At 35.2% G+C, this 13084-nt stretch overlaps 1 protein-coding gene across 3 annotated transcripts; it reads right to left on the reverse strand.

Annotated features, from left to right (window-relative positions):
* Positions 1-5415: 5415 nt before the first annotated feature.
* On the reverse strand, positions 5416-11740 carry agr1 (anterior gradient 1). Of its 3 annotated transcripts, none has more exons than XM_032567453.1 (8): positions 11720-11740; positions 9228-9341; positions 9065-9128; positions 8782-8834; positions 7651-7727; positions 7341-7404; positions 6341-6424; positions 5416-5745 (listed from the first exon to the last, which is right to left on the reverse strand). In XM_032567453.1, exons 1-8 carry the CDS (start codon positions 11721-11723, stop codon positions 5696-5698), a joined length of 510 nt encoding a protein of 169 aa, XP_032423344.1. In that variant the 5' UTR covers positions 11724-11740; the 3' UTR covers positions 5416-5695. The 3 variants fall into 3 exon arrangements, with proteins under 3 accessions (XP_032423344.1, XP_032423345.1, XP_032423343.1); XM_032567454.1 differs by lacking the exon at positions 11720-11740 and adding an exon at positions 11541-11595; XM_032567452.1 differs by lacking the exon at positions 11720-11740 and adding an exon at positions 9537-10161.
* Positions 11741-13084: the final 1344 nt, after the last annotated feature.

A 13084-nucleotide genomic window follows, 5' to 3' on the forward strand; every position in this document is an offset into this window, starting at 1 on the left:
AGATGAACTATCAGATCAATTATAAATAATCTATAGATGCTATAAACACTGAGCTCTCTGAAGTTTACCGCCCTGTTGGCAGGATGAAAGCTCTAAATGCAGATTCAGTCATTGCAGCAAACTTCACCACGTGAGAAACGCTCTGGGTTTTAATAATGCAGAAACCATCTGCTATTTCTTGTGACGCCGTCTATGGAAAACTTCTATCAAGTCTTTTTATTACAAGTAATTAAAGTTGGCTTTGTCTTAGTATTTAAGCTAAAAAATTAGTATTTATGAGCTCCAGGAAAGCCTAAAATCATCTTCATGAGGCCAGAAACAAAGATTCACTGGTAAACATTAAAATATGCATTCTTTTAATTTATCAGCACGTCGCCTCAGAGCACCAGCACAGTAAAGAACAGAGGAGCAGCTCTGGGCGTCCCGGTGCAGGAGGGCAGTGAGGGAGAGGCCAACAGCTTGTGCCCCTGAGAGAAATGACAAATCATTAGCTCTGGTCCAGGAGTAAATGGGAGCCACACTCCTCCAAGGCCCACATTTCCATTTCAATTTTCTGCTCAACAGAGTTGATGTATGTGGCGAATCAACAGCCAGACCAGTCTCCACCTCGGCCGGCTCGAGCCTCCTGATATTCACCGGTTAGAGTATGGATGTGACCTTGTATGTGTGTGTGTGCATGTGTAGGTGTTTTATGTAGTGATAACACCAACAGACTAAGTACAAAGGAAACACAGCGTCTCTGTGTAAAATGTTTTGCCAAAAGAAAAAGAAAATCAGTTTCTCCATTGAGGGGCTTCATGTGATGTGATGCAAGTTGAGTTTAACTGTGTGCAGAACATCATATAGCATCATACAGCATCAAACAACATCCTCTGCACTGAAAATCTTTGTGATGACTGAAAATTTCATGAAGAGTTTTGACAGTACTGCCAGTACCATAAGGCACTGTTGAAATGTTTAATAAATCAGGAACATTCATAGATAATAAATGTAAAAAATTTAAAGTTTGAACACAGATGGATGCTGTCAACGCAAAAGGACATAATGAGCTGCAGTGGGACCACAACAAGTTCCCAAGTAATAATGTTGCTGATAAAACAGCATTTTGCACCTGAAAATATATGATTTTGTTCCTACAGAACCAGTCATAGTCATTAGAAATATGATTGTTTAAATCTGGCTATAAACTAGTCAAAAACAAAATATAAAATAGACTAAATACTCACTTTTAACAATCTTATATTCATTTGTCCATTCTACTAATAAAGCACCAAATATTTCCTTGAATCTGACTATCATTTTTTCACATTACAATCAGCTAAGCTTACTTACAAATCCAGTAATGGGATGTGGTGACAGTTGAAAGGAACAACTCCCTTTTAAGCTGAAGAAACTTTCAGATAGAGCTAATCGCAAAAGCAGAAATGCATGAGGCCAGAGAAACACAGAAAGTACACAAAGATTATGGCGAGAAAAAATAAAAAAGCTCCATCCATTGCAAAGTTGTAAAATGACAGAAAAACAGAGAAAGTACAGAAAGTTGTTGACTTAGTCCAAGAAAAAGACAGATGTTAAATTGATGACAGTACAGGAAAGAGACAGAAATAAACTAATCACCAGAGCATGAGCACTTTCTATAACTAAGCTAAAACCAAAAATGTATACAGAGTTAATTGAAGCAATGTCAGGGAAGGAGACGCGACTAAACACAGAAGAAGACGTTTCTCCAGTTGAGTATCATTACCTCAAACTCGCAGGAGCAGATGGATAATGGCTCATTTAGGCCTGATTAAAAGGTTTTACTGAATTGGAAGTTCAATTGTGTTTTTTTTTAATCCACTTCAGGAGTGGATTAAGAAAATCATCTGCTTTAGGAATGTAGAAAATTAAGCTGCTTTTGAAGAAAATTTGTAGAGATTAAAAAAGACATGCTAGACTTTTTATTATTTACTGCAAACAGAAATAATAATAGTGTTAAGTGTATTTTAAACGTGTAAGACATGTTTTGCACACAGCCTTATATATAAAAATTCATCTGACGTGAAGAAACACGGTGTTGTTAAAAAGTTGACTTCCCATCAGTACAGCCATTTGGTAATTGCTAAACCATCTCTGTGGCACGGTGATAGTTTGCAATTTACTCAGCGGTAATCCCGAGTGCCGCTGTGTGTGAGAGGAGAGCAGATAGGCTAAGTGCGGAGGAGAAAAGTGTCAAGAGGAGACGCAGATTGAGCTTATCTGTGCGCTCAGGCCTTCCTTTGTCAGAACAGCTCCTTTACTGATGAAGGCTCTTTGAACCTGACAGAATAATTAAAATCAAAGAGAAAAAAGCTGACATTTGCAATTTGACCTGTCTGACTTACAAGGCAAAATTGGCACCGTTTCCTGTAGATTGCATTATAATAGCATTCTGCCCCCGTGTGAGCGTGTGTGTGAGGAAAGTTTGTGTTGGCGTGTGCGCATGTGTGTACTGTACATATTGGTTCAATGCAGTGTGTATTCAAGAGTGTGTGGGATGGAATAAAAGAGTAAGTTTATGGCATATTACCCAGTCATTTCTTCATTAAGGAGCTGTTTTCCGGTAAGCGGGCGCTATTTGAATAGCTAAATTGTCCGAGCAATGTGCAAACAAGAACTAATAGCCCAATGTCCTTGTCACTGGCAAAGTCAAAGTAAAGATCTCTAAACTTAGGTGAGTGTCTGTGTGTTTGATGGTTTGGTCTGTGAGAATATTTCTGTAAATTTGAAGGTTCTTGCCTTGAATTTGATGTCCACATGTGGGCAACAGCCAATTTGTTGTCTGGTTTTAAAATGGAAATATTTTAGAACCATCAGAGCAAAACAGATAGAAAGTATGTGAATCATAATCTGTTTTTTTTTATTGTTTTATCAAAGAAGAAAATATTAAAAACCCTTTTCTGCACCAAAAAGGGATTTCTCTTTAAAGCAGGAAGTGAATACCATATATGAATAATGATGTGAAATCTCATGTACAACAGCTGTATGAAGAAAATGGACTGTTTACTTCATCATGTTGTAGGTCTTGGATACATATTGTGTTATTAATAATACAGCAAATGGAGGTAGTGACTTTTGCTGATAAGATCATCTGGACAGGAAATGCAGACCAGCAGGAAGTAAACTCAACAATTGGAAATATGGGTTTATAGTCATTTGTGCAAATGAAGATCAAATACTGTACAGCAGATGGTCATAGTTTTCAGCAGGCCCAGATTTCTGTTTTCAAATTTGTTTTTATTGGTCTTGTGTAAAATGTTCTGTGAGATTGAATTTGGGGATTTTATTTGCTAATTATCAGAACTAACAGAAATAAATGGTTTAAATATTTTGCTCTGTTTGGAATTAATCCATATATCAACTTTATGTTTTTAATTAAATTACAGAAATGAATTAACTTTTTAATGATATTCAAATTTATAGGAATGTACTTGTATTTATAAAGTTTTCATGTAGCTACACCACACTGTGCGGCTATCACATCAAACATATTACATGAACAAACTTGGCCTCCATTCATGTTTTTCCCACTTGAATAACAATTCCTTAAACAGCGCCAAGTAAATGAGGTATTATTCATTTTCTCCAAGTGGTATGACAGCTTTGGGAAGATTTGGAGGCATCATTTCTCTCCCAGAACACTGAAACAGCAGCGCAGAGAACACACGGAGGGAATTGTCAGACCTGAGATGCCAGAGCAGAAAACACATTTGTTATGAATCCAGCAGTGCGCGCATACGAAACCTATTGGAAAAAACAGAGGGAGGCAGTGTTTAAAAAATCTGGAGAGGTCCATCTTGAGATGTTTTTAAACAGCATGAAGAAAAGACAACTTCTCAGTGAGCTCTGTTAGCATGTGACAGAATTCAGACTGATAAGAAAGAGGATGTGTTGCATTAGTTAATACACATTATTAAAAGCATGTGATAAAAAGGGAATAAATAACTCATAATAACTTATAGCATCAGTTTCACTCTTGTGCAACAAACAATTAACTTTATAGGAAGGACCGTCAGGGCTGGTCTTCCCTCCATCCAGGACTTGAACATGTCAAGGAGCAGCTAAAGTCTCTGCAGACCCCACACATTCTGGACACAAATCGTGTAGATGTTTACCTTCAGGTTGGCACTACAGAAAGCTACTTACAAAAAATAGCCACCCCAGACACCCTCCAGGCTGTCAAAGTGGTCAGATTTATACCATACATACTTTCAACATTTCAACCTGTTCTTCTTTTGTTAAAGCATTGCACATATAAATATTTACAAGAAAGACAAAACTTTTTTTTTGCTTTGTTTTGTTTTTTCATATGTTTAGATTGTGAATGTTGTCACTGATAGCAAAGCATAACCAAAGACAAAATTCCTTATTGGTGAGCACAAACTTACTAAAATAAAGTTGATTCCTAATACATTTGTGTTCAACAGCTGAGCCATGTTGATTTCAACTTATTTTCAATGAAAGCCAACTAAACACAGCTAATAAATTTGACAAGAAATTGGCATTTAACCTCTTGTAGCTCCCCAACACTTTATAAATAAGAACACACCATTAAGTACACATCTTTTTATGTGGAGATCTTCACATCTGGAAAAGTAGGTGATTTTAAAAACTAATATAATCTTGTTTTACTCATAAAAATACAAATTCTGAAAAAAAGAGGCAAGGACATCAGACCTGGTAATAAATTTTCTACCTTTAACTAAAACTACTTCAGTCAACCCTAAGAGCCATTTTTGCTTTCATTCCAGGTAAACAAAATTTGCTTAGAGCCACGAAGGCAATAGACAAAAGAAATGACTTCATAAAAATATTCTTAGTGTCATTCTTTACAGAAATATTATGCATGAAAATGTTAAACCAAGCTTTTACTAATTACATTTACATTTTAAACATTAAATTCTTTAGGATTTTTGATCAAGCTTCTTAAGAACCACATGAGGCTCCAGAGCTGCAGGTTGCAGAGCTTTGATCTGCATTAAGGTTTTGCCTATTAAAACTGAGTGAAACTTATAGTGTTCCTTTGATTTTGTTATTATTACAATGAATGCATTCCATCTCTAAAATGTCTTCATATGGTCTACTTTAACTAGCTGTATCACACTGCCACCTAGTGTTGGACAAAATGCCAATAACCAAAAAACTACAATCTATTGTTTTCCAGGTTCTGTGAAGTGAGAATTAATTGTTTATTTGTTATTAACAAAATGAAGGTTAAGATATTTTATTAATCTTTGGTAACTCTGTGCTCCTATTTCAGTTTTAGTTTGACTCCTAAACTCCCAGAGCTTTGAAAACATTAAAGTTGGTGGTAAATTTGCCTTTTTCTTTTCTTAACAACCCTTAAGAAAATACAATTTTAAGATTTGAATGCGAGTAAATAGAATAAAGTTGAAGCTTTTCATTGAAATTGCATTTATTTCAATGTGGTTAAGACACAACAACACATTGCAAAGAACTTGACATTTGAAGTTGTTTTTCCACTTTTTTCTGAGGTATGCAGCCATTTCTCGACATAAAAAAGCACTACTGCAGAACAGCAACAGAAATATTACAAATGCATGAATAAAATAACACTTGCTTCTCTTTAATGTTGGTTTAAGTGAGCTCTATAAGACCGTGTAACAGTTCAGTGCTGGTCTTTCTGCAGGAGCAACCTGGTAGAAGCGGAGCTGCGTCAGAGTTCACTGTGCAGCAGGAGTTTGACTTTCTTCATGTTTGCTGCCACTGCCAAAGAACAGAGGACAGGAACAGAAACATCAGAGCTCCAATACTGAGCTGCCAACAGGACAGTTCATTAATTCAAGCTGCATTTACATCTGCTGTGCAACAGTTTGCAATAATCCACATTTATTGAAGACTGCACACTTGTCAACAGGAGTTTCACTTTGTTTAAACACAATGTCAAAGAACAGCTAACTCCCGGCTTGAGTATGAAATAGTTTTCCCAACATTGCTACTCAGAAATAAACTGTTGCATCACTTTTTATTCCTTTTTAACAACCCTTGGAAAGAAAAAAGTTTTTTCTGGAGCCTTTACTATCAATTGCCCACTTTCACTTAAGTTCAAGCTACTATAGCTAAATATCTACATGTGGATTCCTTTGGACAACAAAGAATATGATAATATTTTCCTGTGTAATTTGAAAAAGCAAAATATACGCTCAAAGTGTTGCCTAAGTAGCTATCTCAGAATATTTCAACCTTCATAGTGTTCATGTAAATATTACTTTACAGATTGGACATAGGGATTCTCCTTGCATGTTTTCACCCTATTAAACAAGAGCAAACAGTGTCAAAGTGAGAGCTAACGGTCACTCACAGAGCTCCATCTCATCTGGGCTGTAGGTGTAGAGACGCTCTCCGTATTTCCCCACAATATCTGCGCGCACAGCCTGAGATGGATCTGCAGAATGACACAAATGATCAGCTAAAGATATGACAGTTAGAAGAACATGGGAATAATATAGCACAATAAACAAAAGATGATGGGAAACTATAGCAAAATGCTAATCCGCAGAAGAGTTATATCTAGTTAGTAGCACATAGACTTGTGAGAAAATTATGAAATCACATGAAGATGTTTTTTTTTGTTTTTTTGGTTTTTTTTATAAAATCTGGACAAATTTATATTTAACATAATTTTTTAACAATACTTAGAAATATGAGTAAACAATAAAAAACTAAAATCCTTAAAAAAAAATTTTAAACAGGACAACCACACATTTGTTTGTAACTTAAAATGGCTAAAATCCCACTTAGGAGAGTTCAGGAACATTCTGACCATTTTGGAACAAAAAAGTAACTACAATATACTTTACCTGCTGCACACCATGAGACATTTTGCTGAAAGACTGGGATAAAATACTATTAAAATACTTTTTGATTGGTTTTCTTAATGTTTTCAAGTGTTTTAAGTTGGAAGCAACACTAAATAGCCACTAAAATTCTTAAAGTCCCAAATATTTTAGTAAGATGTTGATGTATACATTGAAATTGAAATATCTTTGCAGCCTACGCACTGAAGCATGAATATGGCAGAGCCACTCAGAGGATTTCTGCATTTGCAAATCCAGTATTATTCAACATTTACGTTGTGGGGGAAAAAGTAAAAGGAAACATTTTCCCCCAGAATTTACCCATGAAGTATCAAAACAACTTTTAATGGATAAAATGTATTCTTCTCATTCACATTCATGTACTCTGTGTTATGATCCTATTTAATTAGGCATAAAATCCCTCTCTGATGTTTACTTCTGATTTTCTCAGAGCTGCAATTAACATCACTGATTCATATTATAATAATTGATGGGAGTATTTACCAACAAAGAGGATTCTGGGAACATAATAGCCATCAGGAGCCAGATGCTTGTCCCCAATTTCCTCCTGTAGAAGAACAATAATCACAACAATTATAATAACCGCCAATGATAAATGTGGTAATTTACACAGAACCAAAATAGAATCTGAAAGCATTGTGCTTACAGTATGTACCTAAATAAACATTAGCACTAATCTGAATAGATTTTCCAAAATTTTGCATTAATAGTAACATATCTAGAAGTGTCATGACCAATAATATTTTTTATACAACATAGTTTCTCCTCAGAGTATGTATAATATTTTACTTACCACCACGTTAAGCATGATGAAGTCATCTTTGGCCATTTTCTGGATGGATTTATCAGCAACAAATGCCTCCTTCAGAGCTGTTAAAATACTTATATTTAGTCTGAGTAGTTAACTGAATATGATATGATAGTAATGAGAAAGATAATGCAACAAAAACAATAAATGAAATCCACATTTTACAGGACATTTTTAAAGTACACTAACCTCTAAATGTAAATATATGACAGTTGAATTTAAATTTACAGTGCTCTACACGAATGTGGGCATTCCTGGTAAAGATGTGTAGAAGAAAACCCTGAATTAATTGCGCAATACCCAGATTTAAATTTAACTAATTTAAATCTGGGTATTGCACAATCAAAACATGTTACAGTACTGCGAGGAATCTGTGTTTCTGGGAACTTTGTTAAGATATAGGGCATCTAGGGAGATTTTAAATAAAAATCCGCTCAATTCAGCTAGAAAACTGAAAATGGGGTCATGATTGGGTCTTTTAGCAGGATAATGATCCAAAAAATGGACAAATTAACATAGAAATGGTTCATTTGACATAAAATTAGCCTTATTTCATAGAGATCTCAGTCTTTAGTCCTAAATCCTATACAAAATACCGAGAAGAGATGAAGAAAATAAAATAGATGACCCAAGTCTCCGGATTATCAAGAGAAAAAGATTCCTCAAAGACCCTTCTCTCCATTAGGACCACCAGTGAAACAGTTACAGAAGTCTAGGTCTGTCAGTACTTTGTACAACAAAATCTGGTGTTTCTATCTCATAGGATTCTTATACTCTTCTACTGAATAACGTCTTTTCACCAGACAATACACATATGATTTACAGGCCTTCTAGACCTCTTTACAAGGAATGCTAATAGAACAAAACTAAGAGCCAGCTCTGCTCTGTTGTTGAGACTTCCACCGAGCCTGCCTCCAGAAAACCAACTGAGTGATTTATAACTAGAAATCCAACATACTTCATTAAGTACACTGCAGGGAATCAGGGACACAAGCACTGAACTCCCCGTGAAGTCAAATAGCCACAATGACAGAGGGTGTGCAGTTCTGCATCTATACATGTAATATTTGTTTTTTTCATTGAACAAAGCAAAACAAAACCAAAGTTCTACGGTACCTTTACTGTGTGGGCAGTTGTCTAGATGATGAATGACCATCAGTGGTTTCTGACTGCGAAAATAAAACCAGTGAATCAACTCGGTGGGTTCTTCAGCACAGTAAGCACAATGATGGTGTAAATGCAATTTATCTATTGACAAATTGAGCTGCAATGGCAATTTTTTACATGATTAATGATTTTATAAAGCCAACTGTTTACCTGTATGTGATTTTTAAAAAAAAGCTACATTGAAAAGAAGATAATCTAATCATGCAATCAAAGAATGAGTTTAAAGTCCTACCTCTTGGCACTTTCTGACAGGCCCTCTTCATAACTTTTGACCCATTTTATATTTTTCCCCCATCCTGAAGAAGAAGAAGAAGAAGGAAAAAAAACAAGACAAGCTAATTTTAGACTTTAATTCAGTCTTGTGATGAAATCAATCTGCTCAAACTGAACTTCACCTCTTGACAGGGGCGCAGTCGCAGTCTTCACCTTTTTTTTATTCTGTGCCTCAGCAATGGCACAGAGGCTGATGAACAAAGCAAGCACGACCCAGCGAAGCATCGCTCCCCGACCTTTGAGAAAACCACAGTAATAATCGCCTGTTTAACATGTCAGGTGTCAGGTGTGGCGTCGCTCCGCCCACGCGCATGACGCACTGCGCGTAGGGCACCAAGTTCCTTACAAATTATTGCAATTATAGTAATTGCGATAACAAGAAAAGTGTAGAAAGCGTGTTAATAAATTAAATACAAAAGTAACAATTTTACCCAATGAGAGGAAGAATCCTCCACCGTGTGGTTTGTTCATTTAGCTCAATCTGATCCTTCCTGCTCTAAGGGCTGTTGAGCCCAGCATACACATTTCAGGTTTGGCAGGTACGCACACGCCTTGAATTATCGTTCGTTTATTTCCCATATCAGGTCTCACTCCTCGCGCAAACAGGTCTCTCTCTATGGCATAAATGACGTCAAAGACAGAATAAACAAAGATCTTAGGAATTATTTGACCGATTGTAGACAAAAAAAATAATAAATAAAAAAATACAGCGAAGCATGAACTACTGAGCCAACACTAAAGTGCTTTGAACTAATAAGAAAATATGAAGAATATTAAGCAGTGAAGAAATGATCCTATGTCCAGTCTGTTACAGCTGTTCTTCAAAAATGATTTACTTTGAACGGCAGTGGTAAAGTCTTATTCTAGAATAATATACTTAATGTGAAGTTCTGAAGACTTTGATGATTTTTGACCTTTTTCTCAGACTCTTTGTTGCATTTCTCATACACCTACTGCAAAACCTAGTTGATACTTGCAAAGGTTGTAATGGATAGTTCATTCGTCAAAACCACATATTCATACCGATGAAGTGTCAATTTCATCACTATAAAAAGTACTGACACCACGTTTATGATTATTCACTCTGAAAGTGTTTTCTAATGTAAGGAAGTCAGATCTTGTTGACACTATCTGAAAATGCTCAAAACAACACTTGTTTGTAAAAAATATGCTTCACGATTATACTCCATATGCTGTCTGCAATTCTAATTTGTTCACAACATTGTACAAAAGTAAAGTATGGATTCATAGAAAGCAAACGTAAGAAACATCCTTTGGAATTGCTGACATCTTTAAGAAAGAATAAGAAAATGCATAAAATCGACAGATCTTGAGAACAAGTTCAACATTTATGTTTGTAATGACTCAAGCAATGAAATGGGGATGATTAGTTTTAGAGAGAATGACTATTCAGCTCAGCTCACTATTGTAGTCCATTTTGACTGACATGAACAAATGATAATATAAAACAGCAGAGAATTTTTGGAAGCAATTGATGCAGGTCCTAAGCGATTTGAAATGTGTTGGCAAGAAAGAGAAACTGCTTCTACGGTAACCATGAAGGACCAAGTGTTGTGCATGTTTGAGTTATGACTATTTTAATTTGATCTGAAAAATGTAACAAAGCAATTTAGAAAAAAAACATTGCAATAAATTCTTTCTAATGAATCTTCCTCAAGAAAATGATTTTTGTCATGATTTTATGAGTTCAGTTTCCTGAACTCATAAAATCAATGAATGAAATCATTCATTAGACTTCCCTTATTTCCTCATTTCAATCCCACACATTTTTTTGGTGAGTCTTAATTTTCCAGCTCTAAGTAGAGGGAAATAAACTCAGAATAATTCAGAATTATTGTAAAATTTCAGGGTGGTGAGCAACACAAAGCATTTGTACTCAGGACACCCAACTGGCTAGCAATGGTGTCTGTGTCGTGCACACGTCAGAGAAAAAAGACTAATTTCTTCTCTGCAATCACACACCTTGTTGGGGGTTAACTTCAAAGATATTCAATCTTTAATCATTAAACAAGTAAGACAAGCCTGGAATTCCTGTGGTAAAAATAGCAGCAATTTTAAACATTTTGAAGCATTTCCTTAAAGTGGATGTGATAAACATCTTCTCTTTAACAATTTCCTTGTAGAGCACTCTTGTGCACATTACAATTGCTTCCTTCTCAACTTTCAAAATGGAGAAATCATAATTTGTGTCACAAATGATGATTCACATAGAAATCTACTTCTCGGTAATTTATGATTGCATTTTTGTCAGAAATTAACAAGTACAGCCATAATTGTGCAAGTTCTTTACAAATCCAGCAATCTTTTAATCAGCTTTTCATGTTGTAAAAGACGACATGAATGTTTACACAGAAAAGACAACTCAAAATTCTCCTACTCTTGTCTTCTGATAAAACTTATGGTGGATGTCTTACCTTGTCAGCGTGAAGCAAGAGTGTGTGCTTGCTCGCCTCTATGATTTCCCTTTTGTCAGTTTTCTTTTAGCCAAACTTGCCAAACAGGTATTTATATAATAGTTTGAAAGGAATATGAAACAAAGAGAAAATGTTACTCACTAAGAAGCTATTATATGTATGCGCACACACAAACACACCCATCAATCCTTAGTCTGATGTTCAGAGGAAACCAAGCACAGCATACCAGCAGTGAAGAACAGTGGCGGAGAGGAGGTGACGTGAGCCACACGACTTGAACAACTTGCAGTTAATGAGTCCAACCAACAATGCCTCTGAATATCAGAGTAAAATGCACAAGCATCGCTAGATCAGATTTAGCTAACAACTCCACTTCACCGTAACAGGAAGGGTGGGAAATTAAAAACAAAGGAACTCCAGCAAACCATAAAGGCAAAGTAAGGGCCAAAGGTTTGCTGCATAATTGTCAGAAACAGATAAGGATTACAACCAGAAGACTTATTTTTGGCTTTGGTCCAGCTAAACAAAATGTATTATTTTTGTAATATCTACATCATGAAATTTGTTTTGATTTTTAAATGAAAGAAAAACAAATTTGTTCTAGGGTTTTAACATAAAGAAACTCATGAAACTTTATTATGAAAGGGAATTCATGCAACTTCTTTAATTATCATATTTGATTACATGATAAAGCAAGTAGTTTGCGATCTGAAGACAAAAGCACCAATCCTAGCATTTATTTGTTACAAAAATCTTTTAAAACATTTCTCAACTTTAACATTCTTTCACAAACGTATTAAGAGCCACAGTGGAAGGTCCAGAGTTACTTGAAGTTCTGGTTTCAGACCACACCCTAAGAGTATAGCTGCTAAAGTTAATTTCACAATGATTTAAAACATGACCTGTGGGCTAATGGTTTTATACCCAGTGACTTTGTGAACAAATAGATTAGTCTAGTCTTAAAAACCATGGAATTTGCTTTAATCATTTTTGAAAACTGGTTATGTATTGCAAAAATACAATCAAGTAGAAAAACATATTTTCATTTCCATATTTCATTCTTTATTGTATTATCTTAAAAAAAACTATGATTTAAATTGCTTAAAAAAGTAACTATAAAGTTTTTTTTAGTAACTATAAATTAAAATCTATAAATATATTATATACCTGATTTGCCACATAACCTAACTTAAGCTTTTATCAAACTTAGTGATAGAAAGGAAAATTTCTCCTCTTTTTAGCCCCATTTCCATTAGTGTTTGAACTAGGAATCTGGATGCCTGATGTTTTTCTTGGACAGTTTGGTCCTTTCCAGCCCTGTTTCTAAATGGCACACATGCAGATGCAACATTAACAGGATTCTAGTGCACCTTCAGGAGGCCCAAGACACTCATGTGTTGTAAAATCTATAACTATAATGGATGCATCTTTTTTCTGGCACAGTTTTTTGATATAAAACTTTACTGAAAGTTTTATATCACAAAACTTTCTGAAAAAAAAAGATGTGCAAATATATTTTCCATTCTATAAGCATAAAAATGTTA

Source organism: Xiphophorus hellerii, chromosome 7, assembly GCF_003331165.1.
Source record: "Xiphophorus hellerii strain 12219 chromosome 7, Xiphophorus_hellerii-4.1, whole genome shotgun sequence".
Classification (NCBI taxonomy): domain Eukaryota; kingdom Metazoa; phylum Chordata; class Actinopteri; order Cyprinodontiformes; family Poeciliidae; genus Xiphophorus; species Xiphophorus hellerii.

Bases quoted from the DNA above. Each gene is read 5' to 3' on its own strand.
- agr1 (XM_032567452.1), bottom strand. From the start codon at position 9,576: ATGAACAAACCACACGGTGGAGGATTCTTCCTCTCATTGG. The intron at 9,342-9,536 runs GTAAAATTGTTA...GTTTTCTCAAAG, and splicing joins AGGATTCTTCCTCTCATTGG to GTCGGGGAGCGATGCTTCGC. The intron at 9,129-9,227 runs GTGAAGTTCAGT...CTTCTTCTTCAG, and splicing joins GACTGCGCCCCTGTCAAGAG to GATGGGGGAAAAATATAAAA.